This window comes from Sapajus apella, unplaced genomic scaffold (assembly GCF_009761245.1).
Source record: "Sapajus apella isolate SASKATOON/1434 unplaced genomic scaffold, GSC_monkey_1.0 scaffold21, whole genome shotgun sequence".
In the NCBI taxonomy this organism is placed as follows: Eukaryota; Metazoa; Chordata; class Mammalia; order Primates; family Cebidae; genus Sapajus; species Sapajus apella.
The window spans coordinates 26,120,567-26,144,981 of record NW_022436961.1 but is presented as its reverse complement, the minus strand read 5'-3'; the positions used below and the strand labels follow the sequence as shown (position 1 = coordinate 26,144,981).

At 48.1% G+C, this 24,415-nt stretch overlaps 1 protein-coding gene across 5 annotated transcripts in view; it reads right to left on the bottom strand.

Annotated features, from left to right (window-relative positions):
* Nucleotides 1-261: 261 nt before the first annotated feature.
* SLC25A37 (solute carrier family 25 member 37) overlaps nucleotides 262-24,415 on the bottom strand; it is a 110,757-nt gene continuing 86,603 nt past the window's right edge. For 2 of the 5 annotated variants that reach the window (XM_032288543.1, XM_032288541.1), the window contains exons 2-4: nucleotides 6,440-6,668; nucleotides 4,399-4,455; nucleotides 262-1,478 (exon numbers count right to left, since the gene is read on the bottom strand). In XM_032288543.1, coding sequence (XP_032144434.1) covers nucleotides 958-1,478; nucleotides 4,399-4,455; nucleotides 6,440-6,668 — 807 coding nt within the window. In that variant the 3' untranslated portion in view covers nucleotides 262-957. The other 3 variants (XM_032288545.1, XM_032288544.1, XM_032288546.1) reach the window with 3 other exon arrangements.

The window sequence follows — 24,415 nt, the reverse complement described above, 5'->3', positions numbered from 1 at the left end:
CCTGATTCTGCTGCGCTCCACCAACCTCCAGCGGGCGAGATCCTGCCCCCCGCACGTGTGCGTGTGTGTACACAGCAGGAGTAAACGGGCCGGGGCCAGGTCTAGGTCTCTGGTCCTGGCATTTTGGGGAAAGACAAAGGAAAAAAGGCACATGAAGTGGCTGATTGAATTTAAAAGGAAAAAAAAAAAGGTAGCTGCAAGTGACATATCATTATTTAAATTTTTTTAAACGTACCTTTTTTCCCCCCATGAAAAGAGAAATTCAAAATATAAACAATTTTTATTATTTTACATTCAAGTGAAACTTCCATCTGGAGGGGCTAAAAACACAGCTGCAGGCCACATTCAGTGATTTATTACTTTGGTGCCTTTTTCGTTCACCTGATGGAAGAATTCAACCCTCTCATTTAAAAAAAAAAAAAAAAAAAAAAAAAAAAAAAAAAAAAAAACAGCTAGAGTCCCAGCCGTAATACTAGGTGTAGACACGCACAAGCACACACACAAATTCAAAAACTTCTACATAGAAAAATAAAGGATAAACATTATCCATCTATTTTGTACTGTGTAATGTAACTTTTATATACATAAAAAATGTTTTTACTGTTTTCAGTCACTGCAAGTTTTCTTCCCTCCTGTGAGATCTGAGGATCCACAGAGGGGGCTGCCACAGTGAAGCAGAAAAGCTACATTCTGCCAAGGGAGGAAGAGAAAAAGCAATTTCTCGCTCCCCTTCCAAAGCCTTTCTGGTCCACCACCGCCTCGGATGTCCCTGCAGACAGCCTTCCCGTGAGCAGCTGGCCCGTCCCCTCCTCCCTCTAAGGCATCGAGGAGCAGAGGACCCATAGGGAGCACCCTGCAAAAAAATGTAGGTGTGAGGAGAGGGCAAGGGGCTGGATGCAGGCAGAGAATGGCTTTAAGAAGAAAAGATTCTATGATCCCTTCCCATAGCCTGTTCCTTTAGTATGGAGCTCGATTTTCCAGCTGGCGCTTGGTGAGGAAGTATTTGAAGAACTCATAGACAGACCAAGAAATGGCGGTGGAGGGCATCTGGTAGATGACACGCGCCTGGATGCCTTTGAAGTAGCCGGCCAGGCCATTGAGCTGGTACACCGTCCGAAAGGCATTGGCCATGCCTGACAGCCGGCCGCTGATGTTGGCCAGAGAGAGGGCCACGTTCTCCTGAGTGTTGAGAAGGGTCTTACAGACGTCCAGGGGGGTCGTGGCGGCCGCGGCAAGGGCCCCGGCCAGCCCGCCTGAGATGATGTGGGACTGCGGGTTGTAGGTCCGGTGGGGGTTGACCTGCTCCTGCAGGAACTCGTAGGTGATGAAGTGGATGGACTGGAAGGGGATGTTCATGGTCAGCTGCGTGGTGTAGCTCCGGTAGAAGGCCCCCAACCCCTCGGTCCTCCACACCGTCCGGATGCAGCTGAGGGCTGACCGGTGCTGCGAGTTGTACATCTGCAAGCGCTGCTTCACCACTGTGGTTGGAGCCGCAGGGCAGGCCAGACGGACAGCCAGTGGGCAGTGGGTCAGACGTGGCCCCACCCCAGGTCAGAATGAAGCCAAGCCATAAAGAGAAACAAGCCAGTTAGACATGCCGGAGACAGATGAGAGCCAGCACACACAGCCCCAGCCTGAGCCGCCGCAGACGGCCAGCTCCCGGCAGTCCTGGATTAAAATCCATTTTTATCTCCAGGACCCACTGCCAAGAAGGTGGCTACATCCTGAAGTTTCTCCTGCCCGAATCTTGCTGAAGGCAGCCCCCAAACCAGGCAGCCACTTCAGACTAGAATCACGGATCTCTTTCCTAGACCCTGGCTGGCCCTGGCAGGAACCCTCAGCACCCACCACAAAGCTGAATCCTGTCCCCTGTACCCTCTGCCCTCATCCATCCCTGGCACATCTACCGGAAGCGTGTACCCTCGAGTATTCGCAGGGGTTTGTGCCTCTAACGGTAATTCTCGCTTCTGTGACACAGTGCGTTTGGAACAGACACTGGAATCATGTCTGCCCAAGTTCAATGACTTTCTAACTGGGGTTCACAGGACAACAGGCAAATGAGACTGTGGTACCTTAGGCTCAGGGTTTTAATGGCTTCATGTATTGCCAAATAAATACACACAATGGGCTTTGCTTTACTTTTAAAGAAATAAGGACCCTAAATCAATAGCTATGACAAGGTGAAAGAGACAGCTTAAGTCTCACTTTTTTCTCTTTAAAAAAGATAAACAAAACCCTTGCTTGGTTACACAAAGTTAACTACCTGTTCACTGACCAGGTCCCTGAATGAACTCCCATAAAAAGAAGCCTAAGATATACAATATGTGAGCGAATATTTATTTGGGACATTTTTAGGTTTTTCATTGAACTACTTCCTAGAAGTGCTTCCTCCTCCTCGCCCCTGCCTAGCTAAGAGCACCTCTTTCTTGCCTTCAAAACACTGTCTTGAATGCGTTCCTTACAGCACAAGCCATGAAGGCAGGTCAATTTACTTAAGAACATCACATCTCTTGAGAAAGGTAATGTGTACAAAACAAAACAGAACACGAGCTCTCTTTCTCAGCTCTCTACTTTGTAAATAAAAAGGGGAAAAGGTGTGTGTCCCTCCAGCATGCCTGGTGCAGGACATGATAAAGAAATCCCCAGGAATGCAGAAGGTGCCTTTCTTCACCTGCCCATCGGGTCATGCTTAGCACCCAAACCATAGAGACTCCCTGCCCACCTCCCAACCCGCCACACCACAACCCTGAAGGTCAGACCAAGTCCCCTATCCATGAGGACATGGCAGGTGGCTGAAAGCAAGTTTAAAAGCTTCACCTTAAAAGACAAAAGATAGGCAAACTTATAGCATGAGACTTAAAATGTTGAAACTTTTCTCTCCATTTCTCCCTTCTGGCCAGTAACTATTTTCAGATGGGGCAAGAAGGTGAAGAGAGCTCCACAGCTCACCTAAAGCCATCGCCAGGTAGAGAATGACCCAGCTGAAGGCCTGCCCGGTGCCAGGCGCAAAAGGTCCTCACTATTCAGACCCCAGCTAGCTAAGACGCCGGGATATGTAAAAAGGGAACAGACTCAGGTTTGCACAGCTGAGGCTCGCTTCGTAATACCTCCGAAATTTAAAATGACAAAAAGAAAATAATGTGGAAAGAGATGGCTAAAACAAAATGACCCAATGTCAATTTCTGAAGCACAGAGATGGACACACTGGGGTCCATCATACTATTCTCTCTACATTCCCATCTGTTTGAAACATGATCCATAACCTTGCAAATTAAAGACTGAACACTAGCCCTTAAGAATAGCCTCTGATGGGTTCCCCATACATTTGTCTAGGATTGATAAGGATTAACAAGGGCTAGGGGTGTGTGCGTGTGGGGGGGTGGTGTATACATACAGGTTTTAGAGTAGTGCAAATGCAGTAGAAACCACCAGGAAACAGATTCTGGTCCCTAGCTCCAGGGATTCTGATGCAAGAGGCTCGGTGTCGAGCCTGAGAATTAGCGTTTCTTTTCTGTTTTGAGGCAGAGTCTTGCTCTATAGCGCAGGCTGAGTGCAGTGGTGCGATCACCAGTCACTGCAGCCTCGCCCTCCCAGGCTCAAGCAATTCTTCTTCCTCAGCCTCCTGAACAGCTGGGACTACAGGCATGCACCACCACACCCGGCTAATTTTTGTATTTTTTGTAGAGACGAGGGTCTCATTATGCTACTCAGGCTAGTCTTAAACTCCCAGGTTCAATAGATCCGCCTGCCTTGACCTCCCAAAGTGCTGGGATTACAGTTTTAAACCACCGCTCCGGCCAGTTAGCATTTCTTTTTCTTTTTTTTTCTTTTGAGATGGAGTCTGTCTCTGAGGTCCAGGCTGGACTACCATGGTGTGCTCTCAGCTCACTGCAACCTCTGCCTGCCAGGTTCAAGTGATTCTCCCGCCTTGGCCTCCCCGGTAGCTGGGATTACAGGTACACACACCACACCCAGCTAATTTTTGTATTTTTAGTAGAGACAGGATTTCTCCATGTTGGCCGGGCTGGTCTCGAACCCCTGACCTCAAGTGATCCTCCCACCTCGGCCTCCCAAAGTATGGAGATGATGGGCGTGAGCCACTGAGCCCAGTCTCAGGATTAGCATTTGCAACCCCCCAAGGAGGTCTGATGATGCTGATCTGAAGACCATACTTTCAGCAGCTGTGTTTCTGAGCACAGGAATACCATAAAACCCAAATGTTCATGTCCCTTCTTGAGGCCTTTCATAATGTAGTAAAGAATTCAATTCTCCTATCTGCTCTGACTGGGGTCCAGGAGCCGCCCTGCCCACCTTCAGTCCTCACCACTCCCCCACCACCATTTTTTGTGCCACTTTGCACATCCCCTACTGCCCCTCCCTGGGACCATGAAACATTACCTTCTGCTGGATTCATTACCGCATCGTGGAGCAGGGTGGCCATACTCCCAGCTATCCCTGCAAAACAAACTCCAGAAAATTACCCTCTGCGACCCGGTGTTCTCAGGAAGTTCCTGGAACCTAAAATCAGACGGAACCCAGGACTTAGTTTTCTAAGAAGCGAAATGTACTGCCAGCTCCACCCAGGTGAGCCCTGACTCTTAGTACCCTAAAGGGATGGAGAAAATAGGATACAAATGGGGCTGGTTCATTTAGCACACTCACCCACACTGGAATCTTACAAAAACCTCCTTTTCTTTCTTATAGTCAACCCTGGGAAGAAGCTAAACCTGCAAGTGTTGGGTGGGTCCCAGAAACCACACGGCTTGGCTTTTCCCACTGTCTAGATGTTAATTCTCTCTCATCCTTTGCCTTTGTCTACACATTAACTCACTTTGCCCTTAACTGGGGCCCTGAAAGGAAATAATATCATATCTACAGCTGAGAAAGGGAAAAAAGAAAATCTGGTTAAAATCCAGGCTTTAAAAAAAAAAAAAAAAAAAAAAGCTGGGAAAGAGAAGAGGAAATCAGGATAATCTGCATTTGGTAGATTTCCAGGGTCAGTCTGCAAAGCTACAGGACTGACCCCATCTGAGGGTCGGGTCAGGCCTGGCTTCAAGAACCAGGAACTTCAAAAGCCAGAATCAGGCCTGGAATTTTGGCTTTTGGCTTTGAGTTTCCTCCCTTTGCGGTGACACTAACCTGTAATTAAAATGACCACGGGAAGGTGGGAGGAATGAGGAATACCAGGATGACTCTCCAGCAATGCATGTCATACCCTCTCCCCCACCGCACACACACTTATCATCATTCCCAGCAAGATCAAAATGCCACCATAGCATACACCACACATTGCAGAAACAGCGCAGGCCAGTACTTGGCATGAAATGGATTCCGTTAAATCTCTTTCCAGGAGCGAAACCATTACATAAGGCAGTTTCAGCAAAAGAAGGACCCCAACGTCACAGACTCAGGGGTAGGTCAGGGCTTGGCTCTTCAGCAACCATCTCAATAAATGCACTAATGGCCAATTTTTACAAAACAAAACAAATATCTGCAAGCCAGCCGGGCACGCTTATGACCAAGGTTGGCTGATGGGAGGACAGATGATTTTTCAGCAGAATCAAAAGACGGGGGAAAAGTTATTGTTGGTCTTATCTACATCTCCATTGCTGAAACAAATGAATTTTGTCAGAACAAAGGTACTTTATGCTGCTATCCATATTTCCATTCCAAACCCAAACAAAAAACAAAAGCAACCCCACAGGAGAGGAGAAAATAAGAGCTCAGCCCTGCCCAATAAAACGTGCCTTATGTAAGAGCTGCCGGCTGACTTGCACCCCCCACCCCAGCCCTCCCTCAAAACAACCCAACAAAATGATTTCAGCCCTTGCTTGCAGAGAGATGCAACTCAGACAAACAGAAGAGAATGGGGGTCAAATTCCCAAATCCCAGAAGCTTAAGGTGGGAAAGGCCTTCTGCGTGGAGCGTCCTTTGTCAGCCATAAAACTTCTTGACCTTTTAAAGCTTAGTTAGATCTTGGCGTTGTAGAGACCTGTTGTACCAGTTTTTAAATAGTCTCAAAGAAGCTGTCCAGATAACTTTTTTTTTTTTTTTGAATCCAGCATTCAAAAGTTTTGTTTCTATTCAGGGTTTCTCCTATGTCTGATCATTAATTGTTTTTGAATGTTTGAAAACAAAACAAAACAAAAAAAAAAAAAAGAAAGAAAAGAAAACCCATACAACAATGAAACGAAAACGCCTCTGTCACTGATTTCTCCCCAGGCTTCAGAAAGCGGTGGGGAACAGACAAAAGCATGTGTGTGCCGCGCGCGTGTGTGTGCGTGTGTCTGGGTGTGCGTTGCACACACAACTCTAGAGTTCTTTATTCGTGAGCAAGCGGGCCGAAGTCGAGGCGGCTGGGTCACAGGGAGGAACACCCTGGGGAGGGACGTGTTGAAGAAGAGAACTTTCTAACTCCAGACAAACGCTTTCAAAATACCGTTGGCTAGGTGGCTGTTTCCTTGGTGGTGGAAAACGTCATTTAAAGTCCTTTTCATGTTTTCATAGCAGGCAAAATACATGGCGTGGGCCGGCCCTGCACCCATGATCATGACATTGAGGCCCCGCAAGGGCCTCCAGAAGCCTTCGGTCCGCATGATTCTCTTGAGGGCTCCGTAGATACTCGTGTACTGGGCTCTGGGATCTGGACTCAAACTCTGCATTCGCGTCTGGGAGTGGGCGAGAAGAGAAAACAAACAAAAAAGAGATTTAATGAGGATGGTAAAGAAGGAAAATCAGATCTGGAGAAAGAGAGAGAAAAAACAATGTTCATGGTTTCACAGGATTTATCTGGGAAGGAAACATATTTGAAATCAAAATGAATTCTACATGGACATAATGAAGTCCACATGAATGTGCACATGCAGATTTCATTATGCCCCATAAAGGGAGAAAGAGAGAGAAGGAGGTGGAAGAGAAAGACCTTCCCCTGCCACTGGCAAGCTGTGTGGCCTCTGGGGAATTCCTTAACTTCTCTGGACCTTAAGACCTTCAATTAAAAAAACAGGATTGTTGCAAGCAGCAAACCAAACAATGCATATGAAAACCCTTCAAAAACTCAGAGTCCTAGATAGATGTAGAATTGTCCTGCAGTTACCACTCTGGTGGTGAAGTCTTCTGTGTCCTCACTTATCTGAAACCTCCATGTTCTGGAAGCTCCTGTTAGTCCCTACACCATGAAATTTCCCCGAATCCTCCAGCCCTCAATTGCCTCATCACCTCTAAATACCTTTTTGCGTTTTATTCTTATAAGTTGGCACTTAAATATAAATGGTCTTCTTCTTAATTTCTTTCTTTTTTTTTTCTGAGCCAGAGTCTCGCTCTGTCACGGAGGCTGAAGTGCAGTGGCGCAATCTAAGCCCACTGCAACCTCCACCTCCTGGGTTCAAGCAATTCTGCCTCAGCCTCCTAAGTAGCTAGGATTATAGGCAACCGCCACCACGCCCAGCTAATTTTTGTATTTTTAGTAGAGACAGGATTTTACCATTTTGGCCAGGCTGGTCTCGAACTCCTGACCTCCTAATCTGCCCGCCTTAGCCTCCCGAAGTGCTGAGATTACAGGCGTGAGCCACTGCACCCAGCCAATTTCTTTCTTTCCTTTTTTTTTTAAAGTGAAAGCAATTTTGTTAAGAAAGTAAAGGGATAAAAGAATGGCTACTCCACAGACAGAGCAGCATTCTTAACTTCTTCGTATGCATAATCTTGTCTCCTTGAAACAGAGACCTGGCTTTCCCTTCCTCTGTCATCCCTAGGACACCACCCAGGAGGGAGAGGCACCTGCACAGGTGTGATGGTTAATTTTATGGGTCAACCTGGCTGAGCCACGGTACCCAGATATTTGATCTAACACTAGTTTAGATGTATAGATGCAGGTATTTTCTAGATGAGATTAACATTTGAATCAGTAGACTGTGAGTAAAGCAGATTAACTTCTACTATACCATGAGTACGTACACCTCGTTTCATCAGAATTTCTCTCTCAAGGAAGAAATTCTGCCTTCGGACTCAAACTATAACATCAGCTCTCCCTGGGTCTCTACCCTGCATATTTTGTACTTGCCAGCCCCTACAATCGTGTGAGCCAATCCTCAAAATAAATCTCTCAATTTCTAGGTAGGTAGGTAGATTAGATAGATAGGTAGGTAGGTAGATGGATAGATGGACAGAGCGATAGATAGACAGATAGATAACAGGCAGAGAGATAGGTAGATAACAGATAAACAGACAGATAAATAGGCAGACAGATAACCTCTCTATGTAGCTGGATATAGACCTCTCTCTTTGTCTCTCTCTCTCTCTCTCTCTGTCTCTCTCTCTCTCTCTCTGTTGTTTCTGTTTCTCTGGTTTCTGTCTGCTAGGACCCAAGGAAGGCCTTCAACCAAAGGCCTGTCTTATAAACCCTAGCAGACTGTATACATCCCATTATCTGTTTCTCTGGAGAAGTCTGACTAGTACAGCAGGTAAGAAATACTTGCCAAGTGGAAGATCCACCATGGCTCAGTCCCACCAAAGTAACCATATTCCCTCCTTCCTTCTTCCTCCCTCCCTCCCTCTCTTCCTCCACCCTCACTCCCTTCTTCCCTCCCTCCCCCTCCCCCAAACATACTAGACAAGAAGCTTTCCAACTTTTGGCAAGGGTATCCTTTCATCTCCAAACAAACTCATACAAAAAAACCTAATCCTATATATAGAAAAGGAGGGCTTCTCTGACTGAAGATGGGCAAAGGACTCTACGGGGCTCCCTCTCTCACTTCCCAGGACAGAAAGCCCCAGCTACCCCAGGGCTTAGGGAAACAGTGAAAACCAATCACCTGAATTAGTGGTCATTTTCAGATTACAGATTCCACTGGCTATTAAAACCACAACAGAAATGGGCACACCAAGGCCAGCTTTTTATTTTGCCAAGAAAGGACACAAAAACAATAACAATATAAGCAATGATCACCACTGCCCTCTACCGCAAACATCATTTCCTAAAAGAAAGAGCATTTTTAACACTTAAAAAAAAAAAAAAACCAAGGAAGACTACCTCTGAATATAAAACGGTAACTTACATTAGATTTAGCTTTATTTTTTTTTTTTCTTTGAGACAGAGTCTCACACTGTCGCCCTGGCTGGAGTGCAGCTGTATGATCTCGACTCACTGCAACCTCCACCTCTCAAGTTCAAGCGATTCTCCTGCCTCAGCCTCCTGAGTAGATGGGATTACTTGCCACCACACCCAGCTAATTTTTTGTATTTTGTGTGGAGACGGGGTTTCACTATGTTGGCCAGACTAGTCTCGAACTCCTGACCTCGTGATTCACCCACCTCGCCCTCCCAAAGTGCTGGGATTACAGATGTAAGCCCAGCTAGATTTAGCTTTATTAAAAACTTGCTACTCTGCTCCCTTTTTCCTACCACAGACTGCTGAAAACATCTTCTGGCCCAGCCCAAGGCAGCTGCCAAGACACCTGGGCCCCAGGTTTTTTTAAGTGATTTCTATTTTAAGACTTTCAAAAAAGATTTCATCTAATTTAATAAAAGGATACATTAGACTAGGTGTGGCAGCTCACACCTATAATCCCGGTGCTTTGGGAGGCCAAGGCAGGAGGATTGTTTGAGGCCAGGAGTTTGAGATCAAGCTGGGCAACACACTGAGACCTCGTCTTAACAAAAAAAATTAAGAAATTAGCCAGGCTTGGTGGCACACACTGTAGTCTTGGCTATTTGGGAGGCTGAGGTGGGAGAATGCCGTGAGCCCAGGAGTCTGAGGCTACAGTGAGCTATGACCTTGCCACTGCACTCCAGCCTGGGCGACAGAATGAGACCCTGTCTTTAAAAAAAATAATAATAATAAAATTTAAAAGGGATGCATTATAAGCAAGAAAGGCCAAGGGAAGGACAAGTGAATGTGCCAACCAAGAAGGCATCTGAATCAAGAGAATACCCAGGTCATGGTCACAACACCTCATTTAGCTCCCTAGCGGCCTGTTGGCCAGAACAAATGAAGATGTGTGCACCATGCAAAGAGTTCATGCTGGGAAGGAAGAGACAAAACTCCTCCATTAGCACATATGACGTCGCTCAAGTTTTAGAGCAAATAAAGCTTCGTGTGTCACCTGGCTTCTTCTTATCATGGTCCTGGACAAAAAGCAAGGGTACCCAAGTGGTACAATGTACCTGTCAAGAACCCCAGCTTTGGAATCAGGGAACTGGGACTGAATTCAGATTCTATCACTCATGGTATGACCCTGGGCGAGGTCATTACACTCTCTGAGCTTGAGCTTCCCCACTTGAGAGAATGGTTGAGAAAACTAAATGCAATAATATGTGTCTGAAACCATCATTACTGTCAGTAATAACACAAGAGTCCCCTGTCAAGGGGCTACATGACAGTGACTGATGGAGAGGCCAGGTGATGGGGTTCTAGTATGTGACCTTCCAGGGTTCTGCAGGCCACAGAGGTGGGGTTGTGTTTGTCTTGTTCACAGCAGATCTCCAAGGACCAGTAAGATGATTTATTGGGGACCCAATAAACCTTTGTTGAATGAATGAATCAATGAACAAACAAACCCAATTTAGAATACCCACTATCGTGAAAGGGTACTGTCTCTTAGTCCACCACCCCTAAATAGGAGCCACACTTTCTTGGACTTCGCTTTCATTGCCATCACCTTTAATTTGGACCTTTCCATATCAATGCAAAGTCCGCACGTCGCCGCACTTCTCAAGCCTGGGTGTGATCTGCAGAACCACGTGCAGAGCAGAGGCAACCGGTCTTGGGTAGGGTGCCTAACGCAGGCCTGTGGACGAGGGGTGGCTCCAGCTAGCACCCTCCAGGGGAGAGGCCCCCATACCTTGGAGAATGGCAGTGCATCTTCTTGGGGGTGAACCCTGGCTGGAGCCCTGAGGTTTCCAGCCTAGGGCAAGGTCCTGCCAAGGTTTTGCCAGCCCTTGGTCAAAGGCCTTCCTTGGGTTCCAGGAGCAGTGGCGGCAGTCTGGGCAAACACGGAGCACGGAGAACTGGCTACTGAGATTGCACTTTGGACCTGATGCTGGCTCTGGCTACAGCCCAGTGGCCTTGGCCATGGCATCTCATCTCTCTGGTCCCAGTGTCCTTGACTGGAAAATGAAAGGGAGGATCAGAGCAGGGGCTGATGATCAGAATCACCCGGGAAATGTTTGAAAATACCCATCTGTAGACACCACCCCAGCATGCACCGATTCAAATCTTTTTCTTTTTAAAATCCCCCAGACAATTTTGATCAGGATTCAGCTTGGGAAACCACTAAGTGACCATCTAGACCCCAACCAGCCCCAGCCCTCTGCCTGGGCAGTAGGGAATCACCTCTGGTTACCTGTGGAGGGAGGGGCTGAGTGAGGGCAGGGGGCACAGAGGGTCCCTGGGGTTTACAGCCACCCAGCCCAAGATCGCCAATCTCAATTCCAGCTCTGGGACCACAAGCAGGTTCCTTAACCTTAGGGCATGGCCATCCTTGGCTGGAATAACCCCTCAGAGAGCTGCTGGGAAATACCTGGCCCAGGCTGGCTATCAACAATGACTGTCCCCATCCCACCCAACAATATACACGAAGCCATCAAGAGGGTCTCTCCTTTATAAAACTGCTTGTGTCAGCCATTTGGAGGCTAGCATCACACCAGGACTTACAGGGACATTTGGGGGACTGACTTCTCACCCCTTGCCCCTTTCAGATTAGGGGTGGGGCAGTTGGAGGAAACATGACTGAACCAAAATGCATCATTTCTGAAAGAAAAAGTCAACTGAGTATCTTTGTGCTGTGAAAGAAAAATAAAACCTCAGGCCCCAAACTCACTAAGCAAAGGAAAAAAAAGTTAAGCTTGGGAAGTGAGTCATGCAAAAACTGACCTTCTTTTTGTTCCCAAACAGACAGCTGTAATCTCATAAGTTGACTTTATGTCATGTAAATCGTAGATTCACTGAGTGCGAGACCAGGATTGACTTTCCCCAGCTCCCTCCTTTTCACATGTAAAATGTAGATTCACTGAGTGCTCATCAGAGCTTCATAAGTATGGTACCATTTGCCGCAATGCCCACCCTTCCTCCTTTTATTTTTCTTCTCTCCCTCCTGCTTGCTCTTTCTCCTTTAAATACTGACATTCCCAAAATTCTCTTCGGAAAAAGCACAGGACACAGATGCTACTGTAACTTGTGTTTCTTTCTCCCGGCGTATCCTCAAGCTTGACAGAATAAACCTCTAAAAGATTGAGATCTGCTTCAGTCACTGTGCCTCGGTGGACTTCTCTGTCCTCAGGGGGGTTTACTCAAGGGCAGGCCACAGTTAATGACACAAGCCCCATACAGAGGCAAGTGGCCCATGAGTGCAGATAGAGACCGGGTCAGGCCCCTGCTGGAACCACTGCAGTCACAGCAGCCAAGTTTGGGGCCAGAGCCTCATTCATTCTGCAGCACCCTCATTTCTTCCACCTGCCTGCAGGGAGCACCCACGGAGGTCGGCACCAGGATACAGAGGGGGACAAACGATGGGGAAAAACAAGGAAAGTGTGTGATAAGAGGAGGAGGATACGAACCACCAGGGTGCCTCGAAGGAGTGCAGGGATCAACCCTGCAGCAGCCTCAGGAGAGGTAAGAGAGATGGAAGGCAGGGCAATACCCCTGAATCGATAATGGAAACTAAACAAAAAAGTAATTAATAGTAAAAGAGAGATGGAAGGCAGGCAGAGTGGCCACAGCCAAAGAGACCATGTAATCAATTTAGTCTCTTTTTTTATTTTTATTTTATTATTATTTTTAATCTTTTAAAGACAGGGTTTCGCCATGTTGGTCAGGCTGGTCTTGAACTCCCAACCTCAGGTGATCCGCCTGCCTTGGCCTCCAAAGTGCTTGGATTACAGGCATGAGCCACCACGCCCAGCCCCTATTTTTAATTTTTTTAAAACCAGTGTCTCACCCTGTCACCCAGGGTAGAAGGCAGTGGCACGATCATAGCTCACTGCAGCCTCAGTCTCCTGAGGTCAAGCAATCCTCCCACCTCAGCACCCTGACTAGCTCAGGCTACAGGTGAGCACGTCCACACCCAGCTGATTTTTGCATTTTTGTAGAGACAGGGTTTCACTATGTTGCCCAGGCTGGTCTCGAACTCTTGGGCTCAAGCGATGCTTCTATCTGGGCCTCCCAAAGTACTCTCTTTTTTAAAAGTTCTACTACCTGTAAAATGTAAAAATGAAGGCTGGGCATTTTCTATTCCTTGAGGACCACAGAGGGGAAAAAAAGTCCGGGAGTGAGTGGAAGCCACTCAAGTGTCCACCACCAGATGAAGGGATAAATGCAATGTGATAGATCCATACGGTGGAATATTATTCAGCCTTAAAAAAAGGAAAGAAAATGCTGATACAGTCTACAGCATAGATGGTTCTTGACAACAACATGCTCAGTGAAATGAACCAGTCACAAAAAGGCAAATACTGTATTATTCCACTGATATGAGGTGCCTAGAGTAGTCAAATTTATAGACAAAAAGTGGAATGGGGGTAGGCTGGGGTTGGGGTGAGGCGGGAACAAGACGGAGAGTTCTTGTTTTGCGGGTACAGAGTTTGGGTTTCGCGAGATGAGGAGAGTTCTGTGGATGGATAACGCCGACGGTTGTGTAAACGCATGAATGTGCTTAACGCCACTGAACCGTGCGCTTAAAAATGGGTAAGATGACAAATTTTGTTATGTATATTTTACTATAATTTTTTAAAATACAAAAAAAAAGGAAGTAAGGGTAGAGAGGAGGGAAAAGGAAATGAATGAATCTGGATGCATAGAGACAGGGCAGAGATTAAAAATACACACACACACACACACACACACACACACACACACACACACGGAGATAGAGAATTTCACAAATGTCTTTTCCTGTCCAGGTTTCGGTTCCTGCCCAAGACCTAGCTGCCAATCTCCTGTTCAGTAAAATCAGTTTCCATGTTTGCATGTCAGTTCTCCCCTCTTTGAAATTTACAAGCGCATTAGCATACCAAAGGTTCTGGGAAACCCTTCAGGAAAGAAACCTGTTTCCCTTGGTTTTAAGAGCCACTTCTAAACCTTTGTCTTTAGCAATGCAAGCCTTATCTCATTTAATGACCAGAGACATCTCACCGATCACACTTGTGAAAACACAGCTGTAGCCACCAGGACCTAAGCCCTTGAAGCAGCAAGTGCAGAGAACATCCAGGTGTCTGAAGGAGTCAGAGAGACCCCTCTGGCAACTGTGCGGGGAGCGGTGGAGCAGACAGAGTGCCAAATACGCAGCAGAGAGGAGCCCTCACAGGCTGCCTGTGAATGAGCATTTCTCCTCTGCACATGCCTGCAGGATGGAGAAATGTGTCCCGCCAGGGAATCAGGAGACAAGGGTCTCTGGCCTGACTCTGCCACTCCCAGTGTCACCTGAGCAAGTCCCCTCCAGCTCCAGAACTGCTCCAGCAGTGAAACGAACTCCCAGTGATGTGAACTCTGTATCCGCATCCACTGGCTCCACAAACTCCTAGCAAGGATAGAACAATGTGAGGGGTCAGGCCCTGATACCAATTCTCCCCTAAGATGACAAAACAGGAAAGGCCTGTCTCACTGTCCTGTTCTCTCATTGCTGGGAGGAGGGAGAGTGGAAAACGTATGTGCTGTCCCAGGTGAGCTCACAGGATCATATAACAGAGCTACAAGGACCCTGGGGAGACCACATCCAGCCCAGTCCAGGCCCCACCTTTTCAGATGGGAAACTGGGGCCCAAGAAGGAGAATAGCTTGTCCAAGATTCTGTGGATAAGGAGCCTCTGATCCAGGTCTAGGACCAAAAAAGAAAAGAGACAGGGGCAAGATGAGCCTGCTAGGGGGCCTCAGGCCCTCCTAGGGTCTTGCAGAGGTCATGCCACCCAGGCCAGCCCCCTGTAGCATCAGGAACTCAGCCATTGACTCCCTGTCTGACCTGGAGACAGCCTGTGACTCCCAGCTCTCCAATTTCTCAAAAATAAAAACCATTCCATGTTCAAAGTTCACGTGGCATTTCTAGGACTGAGGAGACGATCATGTGAAATCTACTCAACGGCCCGTTCTAAAGCATTTGCTACACACCTCCCTTGAGCCAGGTGCAATGGGGATACAGACCAGAAACAAACAAGCACCGTGATACCATGAGCAGCACAATTCCAGGGGGCCCAGGGCCGAGCCCTAGAGGGCTGCCCCCCACCATCTTTGTTCCAGACTTTCTCCCAGAGAAAGAAAATAAGGCTCGGGCACCTCCAAAGTGTTAGGATAAATGCCAAATGTTCGCCTCTGCTGCCCAATGTCTGCTTCAGAATTAAAAATCAAACTGGTAAGTTTTTTATCCTGTCCGCCAACTGTCCCCAGCTAACACTAACATTCACTCAACGAACCACAGCAAAATGCGGGCCAAGCCCTGCCCCCTCCCTGTTTTCCAAGCCTCACCCTACAGCCCCCTGGCCAGCAGCTCTCCCACATCCACCATGAGCCCATCCATAGCTCTGTGCTCCTGCTTCACTGGGGTCTGCTGAGGACACTCTCAAGATACCAAGAAGCCAAGTCCCAACCACAGTTGTCCAGAAAGGATCAGACCAAGGAACTGATTCCTGTAGAGCCCTCCCTCACTGAAACTCCATGCCCAAATCACAGCGGGAGGACCAGGAGGAAGAGGCTTTTTTGGCACCTGCTTTATAGAAAGGATTGTCTTCCTAAGTAAAGCCACAAACCCCACCTAGGCCTTGGAAAGCCCTGTCTTACCTTCCAGCAACCTGAGGAGGCACACACTACAAATGCAGAAACCCAGACCACATCAAGGAGCACCATGAACACTAACACCGTCGACACTCCCTGTCCAAAACCACCGCTCCCCATGCAAAGCCACCAGCCTTCCTGCCTCAAACTGCTCCCTTCCTAGGCTTCTTGACAGAAAAGGGACTCTTAACAGGGCTTTCCATAGTCACACCTTGGCCCTTTCAAAAGCCATGTAAAAATCATGCAAAACTGGCCGGGCATGGTGGCTCATGCCTGTAATCTAGCACTTTGGGAAACCGAGGCAGATGGATCACCTGAGGTCAGGGGTTTGAGACCAGCCTGGCCAACATGGTGAAGCCCTGTCTTTACTAACAATATAAAAATTAGCTAGCCATAGTGGCACACGCCTGTAATCCCAGCTACTCAGGAGGCTGAGGCAGGAGAATTGCCTGAACTCAGAGGCGGAAGTTGCAGTGAGCTGAGATCACACCATTGCACTCTAGCATGGGTGACAGAGCAAGACTCTGTCTCAAAAAAAAAAGTCATGCAAAATGAAGGAGGAGGACTTCACTCAGCATCATTTCCACACGCCACAGGCAAGAGCAGAGCAGCACAAATAATCCTTTAACTGCAGCTCTCAGAGGGCAACTAAGTTTAGCCCTGTTCAAGATTCCAAATCATGTCTTTTTCTAACATCTCCCAAACTGGCAAAAATAGATTCACAAAGAGAACATACATACAGATATATACACACACACAAATACACACACATATAAACACACGTACACACATATATATATGCATATATACATACATATATATATATATGCATATATACATATATATATATGTATTTAATGAAAAGGAAAACTTGAGCTGGGCGCAGTGGCTCACATCTATAATCCCGGCACTTGGGAAGGCCAAAGCAGGTGGATCGTCTGCTGCCAGGAATTCAAGCCCAGCCTGGGCAACATAGCAAAACTCCATCTCTCCAGAAAATATATTTTTAAAAAAATTAGCCAGGCATGGTGGGTGCCAGTAGTCTTAGTTACTTGGGAGGCTAAGGTAGGAGAATCACCAGGAGATTGAGGCTGCAATGAGCTATGATCATGTCACTGCATTCCAGCCTGGATGAGAAAGACACACACGCCCTTTCTCTCCCTCTCTCTCTCTCTCTCTCTCTCTATCTCCACCCCCCTCACACACACACACACACACACACACACACACACACACAAATTGGTGCTCTTAATGTTTTAAAACCAGCAAGAGAAAAATGATTCCCCTAAAAGTAGTCATTGCCCCCGCCTCAAAAAAGCAGGGGTGGAGTGGGAAAACGATTATCTCTCAGGATGACATGGTGGGGGACTCAAGGGGAGTCAGAGGAACATACATTCTGAAAAAAAGCTTCCAGCTCATCTGAAAAGCCACTGGTGAAAACTACTATTTTAGAGCAAGCAAAGAACCTAGCCAGCTTCCTAGAAAGTCAGCCAGAAAAGCTATACCAAGACAAACGAAGGGGGAGACCTGGTGGAAAGCACTCGTCCAACTAAATCATGTCTACGTGGCTTTCCCTGCCTCACCTACCGGAAGGCCTAGACCTCCTTCAGCATTCAGGTCACTCTGCCATTGGAGGCAGGAAGAAGTGGGTTCATAAGTGTGGGAACAAACCATAAAGGCTCCTCTGTCTCTGTCTTTCCACCTATGCCCCGCAGTGGTCCCAATTTTCAGAAGTCACACTTGTCCTTCTGTAAAGACCAGCCACAGTCAGATCTCCCAGTCATCTGCCGCCTCCAAAGTGGACTACAGAGGGTTCATGCCACCTGTCACTGATGCTCCCAAGACACAGCCCTGAAACCTTCAGGGTCTACTGGAGCTTCAGGGGCCGCTGCTACTGCTAGGGACAAAAGACTCAGTGAAGAGTTTCACTGCACATTTGGTAGAAAATAACAATTCTGGCCCGGCACAGTGGCTCACACCTGTAATCCTAGCACTTTGGGAGGCCAAGATGGATGAATTGCCTGAACTCAGGAATTTAAGATTAGCCTGGGCAACATGGTGAAACTCCACCTCTACTAAAATACAAAAAAAAATCAGCCAGCCATGGTGGCCGGCACCTGTAATCCCAGCTACACAGGAGGCTGAGGCACAAGAATTGCTTGAACCCAGGAGGTGGAGGTTACAGTGAGCCAAGACCATGCCACTGCACTCCAACCTGGGCAACAAAGTGAAATTCTGTCTCAAAAAAAAAAAAAAAAAAAAAAAAGAAGAACAATTCCACTAAGATAGCAATCACTAAGTTCCTCAGCCTCCCAGAACAGAAGCCACAGCACCAAACCCCGCTTCTCCTTGAAAAACAGGCCACAGCAGGACGTGCTATCGGGTACAGATCCAGACTCCAGATCATACCCAACCTGGAGAAGGTGGCCAGAGGGAAGCCATTTGAACAGACGCCTAGAAAAAGGACGAGTATGTCAGGCTGTCAGAACCACAGCTGTCACTACAATCTCTTCTACACTATTTCATTTTGTGACTATGTACACATGTTACTTTGACTGGAAAAGAAAAAGGCAAACTTGACATGGCGAAGAAGAAAGCAATGCTTACTACAGGAGGACGTGAACAGGCTGGTGCATCTGGGGAATGAGGACCTGTGGCTGGAGGGTCTGGTGTGCAGTCAGGTATGGGTGGAGAGGCAGCCTCAGACTTAGGAGAGCAGCTGCAACATTAGATGATCAGTGAATGTCTGCTGGAAGAAGGGCAGGCTGGGGCTAGACCATGCAAGGCCCTGAATATCTTGCTGGAGAGTGTGGAATTTACTTTATGATCAAGCGTCTTCCATGGCTATGAATCACACCCAATAGCAATAGGATGGGAGCTATGAAGAGTCAGGCAGTAGGCAAGACAGATGGGCTCTCTGATATCTGGAAGAAAGCAACAGGCCGTGCAACAGAAGCCCTCCCTACTGGGACCCTGGACAGGCTGGCCACTCCCTCCAAAGCTGCCGCTGCTTACCAGGCCGCCATGAACATACACATCAGTGAAATTTCCCTCTCTGCCCATGGGCAGCAGCTTCTGGCCTTGCCTGTGGTTCAGAGGATGCCATTCCCACATCCCCTGACCCTAGGAGCCCTACCTGGTCTCCACCCTTTCTCTAGAAAAGCCTCCAGTGGAAGGAGGGTGGGGTGGAAGGGTCTGTGCCTGGACCATGCCCAGTGTACCCAGAACACACTCAGAAAAGCCCATGTGTGGCCTGCCCAAAAGGATTAAGTTATCTCTGCCCTACAGGTGGGGCAAATTCCAAAGATGCCAGATAACAGAGCTAGGGTTTCATGGGTGCAACTGGTGACCTCGCTGGGAGACAGAAAGGGAAGGGACAACCTTTGACTAGTGGGGAAACTGGGCTGCCAGTCATTCCTACCCAGCTGCCCTGCCCTGCTAAGAAGGACAGGGCCTGAGTCACAGTTCCTTCTCGCCCTGCATCCAGCACTGATACATTGTATGGCCTTAGGTCAGTCAGCTTGCTTCTCTGAGCCTCTAACCCTTCCATTTACAGAATAATTGTAATAATAAAAACAACAATATTAGCATCCTACAAATGGGGAAACTGAGGCAAATGACTTGCCTCAAGGTCACAAAGCACAGAAGCAAGATTAAGAAAGAAGCCAGGCAGTCGGCCAGAGTCATGCTGTTAACCACTAGGCTATCCTACCTCTCACAAAGGCATAGATGCTAAGGGATCCCAGGTGATCTTCAACTTCCTTCTGTCCCAATATGCTCTGTTTCTACAACATGCTAAGTCACATGGATGCCACCTCCTATCTGCCTGACCTTGGAGAAGACCCTATATCAGAGCCACTGAAATCCTCACTTGTTAATGTCCACAAAGCCCCTGGGCACTCTGTCTATGCCCAGCTGCAAGAGTGTATTTCCAGGCAAAGTCAACGGCGGTGGCCCGTGGAGGTCACACAACTTATCTATTCCACAACCCTGGTCATCACGGGACTGGGCAATAGTGGTTGGTTAATACAAACCCATTTTCTCTCCTAAAGAAGAACTTGAGACATGAACCAGCTGAGGTCTCAGAGGGACATCTTGACAGACAAAGGGCTGGCACCCTGTCAGTATTCAAAGGCTAAGGATGAAATATTCCAACAGTCAGGTTGCTTTTAAGAGAGAACCGAATTCACTGCTAGTAAGCTGGACTACCCAGGGCCTCCCCTTGACTCTGCCAGCCTTGTCAATGCCACTGGCTCATAAACGCCCCGCTCATAAGTGAGGAAGAAACGCCTCATCCTCAAAATTATTTTGTTTTGTTTTGTTTTTTTTTTTTTGAAACAGAGTCTTGCTCTGTCACCAGGCTGGAGTGCAATGGCACAATCTCGGCTCACTGCAACCTCCACCTCCTGGGTTCAAGTGATCACCTGCCTCAGTCTCCTGAGTAGCTGGGATTATAGGCACATGTCACCATGCTTAGCTAATTTTTGTATTTTTTGGTAGAGACGGGGTTTCACTATATTGCCCAGGCTGGTCCTGAACTCCTGACCTCAGGTGATCCACCCACCTCGGTCTCCCAAAGTACTGGGATTAACAGCGTGAGCCACCACGCCTGGCCAAAATTGTTTTCCTTTTCTTGTATATAGACAAACTCACTGAAGCGTCATAAGGCTGCACAGAAGAACAAATTTAACACAAGCGTCCACATCAAAGCGCCGTAGATGCACATCAACCCACGTGCGGGGAGGTAAGAGGAGTAGCCAGGCACCTAGGGTATGTTCACAGACTCCACACCAGGCTCCCGCCCCGCTCACCGCTGCAGCCCGGCAGCTCTGCCATCATCAGTTTTGCATGATGGGGCTCCCTGTCAGCTTTCTTTTGCTTTCAGTGTTCCCCTACCCCTCCAACCTCCCCAACTTTGTTCTGCCAATAAGCAGTTAGATTTGCCCAGGCTCTCACTGCCAAACTCGCCCCTCTGACCAGCCTTCCACCATATTTTGCTGAAAATCCCAATCACAGAATCTCAGAGAAACTGAGTTCAACCACCCACCCAATGCTCAAAGACCGTCTCTGCCCATAAGAAACATACGTTCTGGGGCCGGGCACGGTGGCTCACACCTGTAATCCCAGCACTTTGGGAGGCCGAGGTGGGCAGATCACAAGGTCAAGGGATCACAGACCATCCTGGCCAACGTGGTCAAACCCCGTCTCTACTAAAAATACAAAAATTAGCTGGGCATGCTGGTGCACGCCTGTAGCCCCAGCTACTCGGGGGGCTGAGGCAGGAGAATTGCTTGAACCCAGGAGGTGGAGGTTGCAGTGAGCTGAGATCGTGCCCCTGCACTCCAGCCTGGCGAGAGAGCAAGACTCAGTCACAAAAAAAAAAAAGATAGAAATGTACGTCCTGGTTGGAGGAACTAATCTAGGTGCCATAGGGATGGGCTTGGGATAGGGTGGGAAACAGTTAAGAAAGACCTCCCAGGTAAGACAGCATCCCTTCTGGGCACGTGGCCTGGGGCAGCAGGAAAAGCCAGAGGGACCAGCGTTGACGTTCATCCAGTCACTCAGCCATTACATAGAGAGTTTCTACTCCACACCAGCACATGCCTGACCACACAAAGACGACCCATCCCCACCTACCAGAAGGTCGAAATCCTATTCTGTTCTTTAGCTATATGAACTTGGATAAGTCACTTAACTTCTCTAAACTTCGGTTCCCTTGTCGGTAAAAATCCCCTAACTTACATGCTTCCTGAGATGAGCGAGAAATCCATTTATTCACCTACTACAGTACAGTAGGTGCTCAATAAATGTTTATCTTCACTGGAACTATTTTCAGAAAGGCTCCAGTATGTTTCCTAGCTGGTAGAGAGAAAACCACCACCTTTGTGAATCCAAATGGCTTGATGAAGAACCACAGAACTAGCTTAATCTTGTTAGAAGGTATGGGTGTTTTTCTCTGCTTGCTGATAAATGGCCGAACAGCATTGCAGGTTTGAAGTGAAACCCTCCCACCAGACTACAGAAGAAACTGACTAAATCAAACAGTAGATCCTGGAGTCCCAGAAGGGGGCTACCAGCCATAGGGCACTGGTGTTGGGAACTCCATATCACAGTCCTACAGCATCACAAGGCAGGGAAAGGAATAAAACCCCATCCTGACCATCAGCCTCCTACACACGCCTTTCAGTTTCTGATGGAATATACAGCCCCAGGACTTCAGAGCTGGAAGGACAGGCTTGGAGATCCCTCTGCATCGAAATCCTAGCTCTGCGGCTTCCTCCTCCATGGGTGTCCTTGGGAAACTCACTTCAGCTCTCTGCCCGTTTCCTTATCTGTAAGTGAGGCCCTCCTAGCACCTACTTCCTAGAGTCTCTGCGAGGATTCACGGAAAAGCCCTTTGCACGGGGTCTGGTGGACAGCTGCCTGCTGCTTTGATTTCTGCTTTTTTTTCCCCCTTTGGATAAACAGCCAAAAAGATGTCATCATTTTTACCAATTCCTTCCTAAGACTCATGGCCTAGGAGCAGGATCTGCCCTGGCTGGGAGCACACTCACCTGTACTCACTACACACGACACCAGGATATGGCAGGATTACCTGAGCACCCCTTCCCTTCTGCTACCCCAACTCACAGGAGGGAATCCAAGGCCCCAAAGAGCGAGGGGACTCACTTGTGGTGGCCCCATAAGGGACTCCGACCACTCCCGCATCCACCTTTCTTCACTAACCATTTCTAAATGGATGGACTAGTCTGCTTAAATTAATCCTGATTATGTAACAAAGAAAACTTAGATAGCTAGTAGAGAGCTGGGGAGGGAATCACTACTATCAGTTTACACTGGCACAGAGAGTCCCGAATAAAAGTGCTCTGGGAAGCTCACTCACCTGCTCAGAGCCAGGGCAGCCCTGGGGACCTTTGACCAGTGCTGAAGTCCAGAGCCAGGGCTGGGCAGGGACCTTGAATACCAAGATTCCGGACACTCCTGACTGGTCTGGTGTGGCCAAGTTCACACTATGCAAAAGGCCCTCCCTGCTGCTGAGAGCTCGCTAGCCTCTGAACTATAGGGAGATCAGGCCTGGGGGCAACAGCCAAAGGCCGCTCAAGTTCAGTTACAGGACAGGCACCAAGAAGCCCATGCACCACAGTAGCCCTGGAGGACCCGGGCTCCCCCCAGCCCGTGGGTGCAGGCACACTCTCTAGTCCCTTGGAATCTGGGTGCTACAGGGCGTGGATATTTACACTGAGTGTGTCTCACTAGACCAAACAGCAGTGCTCCCCAAATTGTACACCTAGGTGTGAGTGTTAAGATAGAGAGAGCCCTGTTCCAAGTTAGAAGACTAAATTCTGTCCATCTCTGCCACCCAATCCCTGAGCAACTGCACAATCATTTCACCTGTCTGGGCATCAGCTGTCCACACTGGACAGGCCAGGGATCCAGGCACCTCAGAAGCCCATGCTGTCTCCCAGGCTGGGTGTGGTCCTGTCAGCTTCTGCAAATCCAGTTCCCACGCCCTTGGCGGAGGCCACATCTTCTAAAGCATGCCCCGCTATTAGCCTATTATCCACAGAAAAAAGGATTTTTAAACTAGCCCTGTCGCCAGCCTCCTCTGGCTCATTCCTTCAGGTATAATTACAACAGGTGATGCGTCTGCGTGTGGCTCCCATGAAAGGTGCGGAGAAACATGAAGGAGGGCAGAGCACTGTCATCTCTGAGTCAGCAGCGCCATGCTCACCAAAACACACACGCTCAATAAATGACTACCAAGGATTCAGACATGAACTCAATTCCAACCACAGGCAGGTAACAAAGCAGGCTTGTTTTGTTTTGTTCTTTAAGACAAAGTTTTGCTCTTGCTGCCCAGGCTGGAGTGCAATGGCATGATCTCGGCTCACTGTAACCTCCACCTCCTGGGTTCAAGTGAGTCTCCTTCCTCAGCCTCCCAAGTAGCTGGGATTACAGGTGCATGCCAACACATCAGGCTAATTTTATGTTTTTGGTAGAGACAGGGTCTCTCCATGTTGATCAGGCTGGTCTTGAACTCCCGACCTCAGGTGATCCATCTGCCTCAGCCTCCCAAAGCAGATATTTTAAGTCCTCCTCAAATACTGCCTGCTGTGGATTTGTCTCCCCTAGCGCAATGCACCTGGCCACAGTCTGGGGCCCACCCTACAGAGTAACAGCTAGGACTGTAAGCCCCATCAAATCTGGGCTCCGGAATTTAGGGGTACTAGGGACCAAACGAGGGGTCCAAATTTCCCAGATGCTACCAAAGCCAGATTTCCCACAAAGACTGCTAACTTAATAGTAACTATCCACATGGTGCCAAGCCACAGCTCCAAGCCACTGCTCCAAGGAATGTTCCTTCGCCTCACATCTTTCACCTTTCGCACTGACGACAATCAGAGAAAGACGACAGGACACCAGAAACACCAGACTTGCTGTTCTAAGGGCCTCAAGAGAGAAACACCAGAGAAAACAACCGCAAGGCTCGACTTTTAGCCTCCAGGACTCACTTGCTGAACGTATGCTAGACAATATGTACAAATTATTTCCGAAGCTTTCGGAGGAGTCACTTTAAGTTTTATTGGATGCAAAAGTTAATAGCAGGAACTTTCCATCATGGGTGAGATTTTTCACTGACTAAAACCCTCTCCCTGGAAAC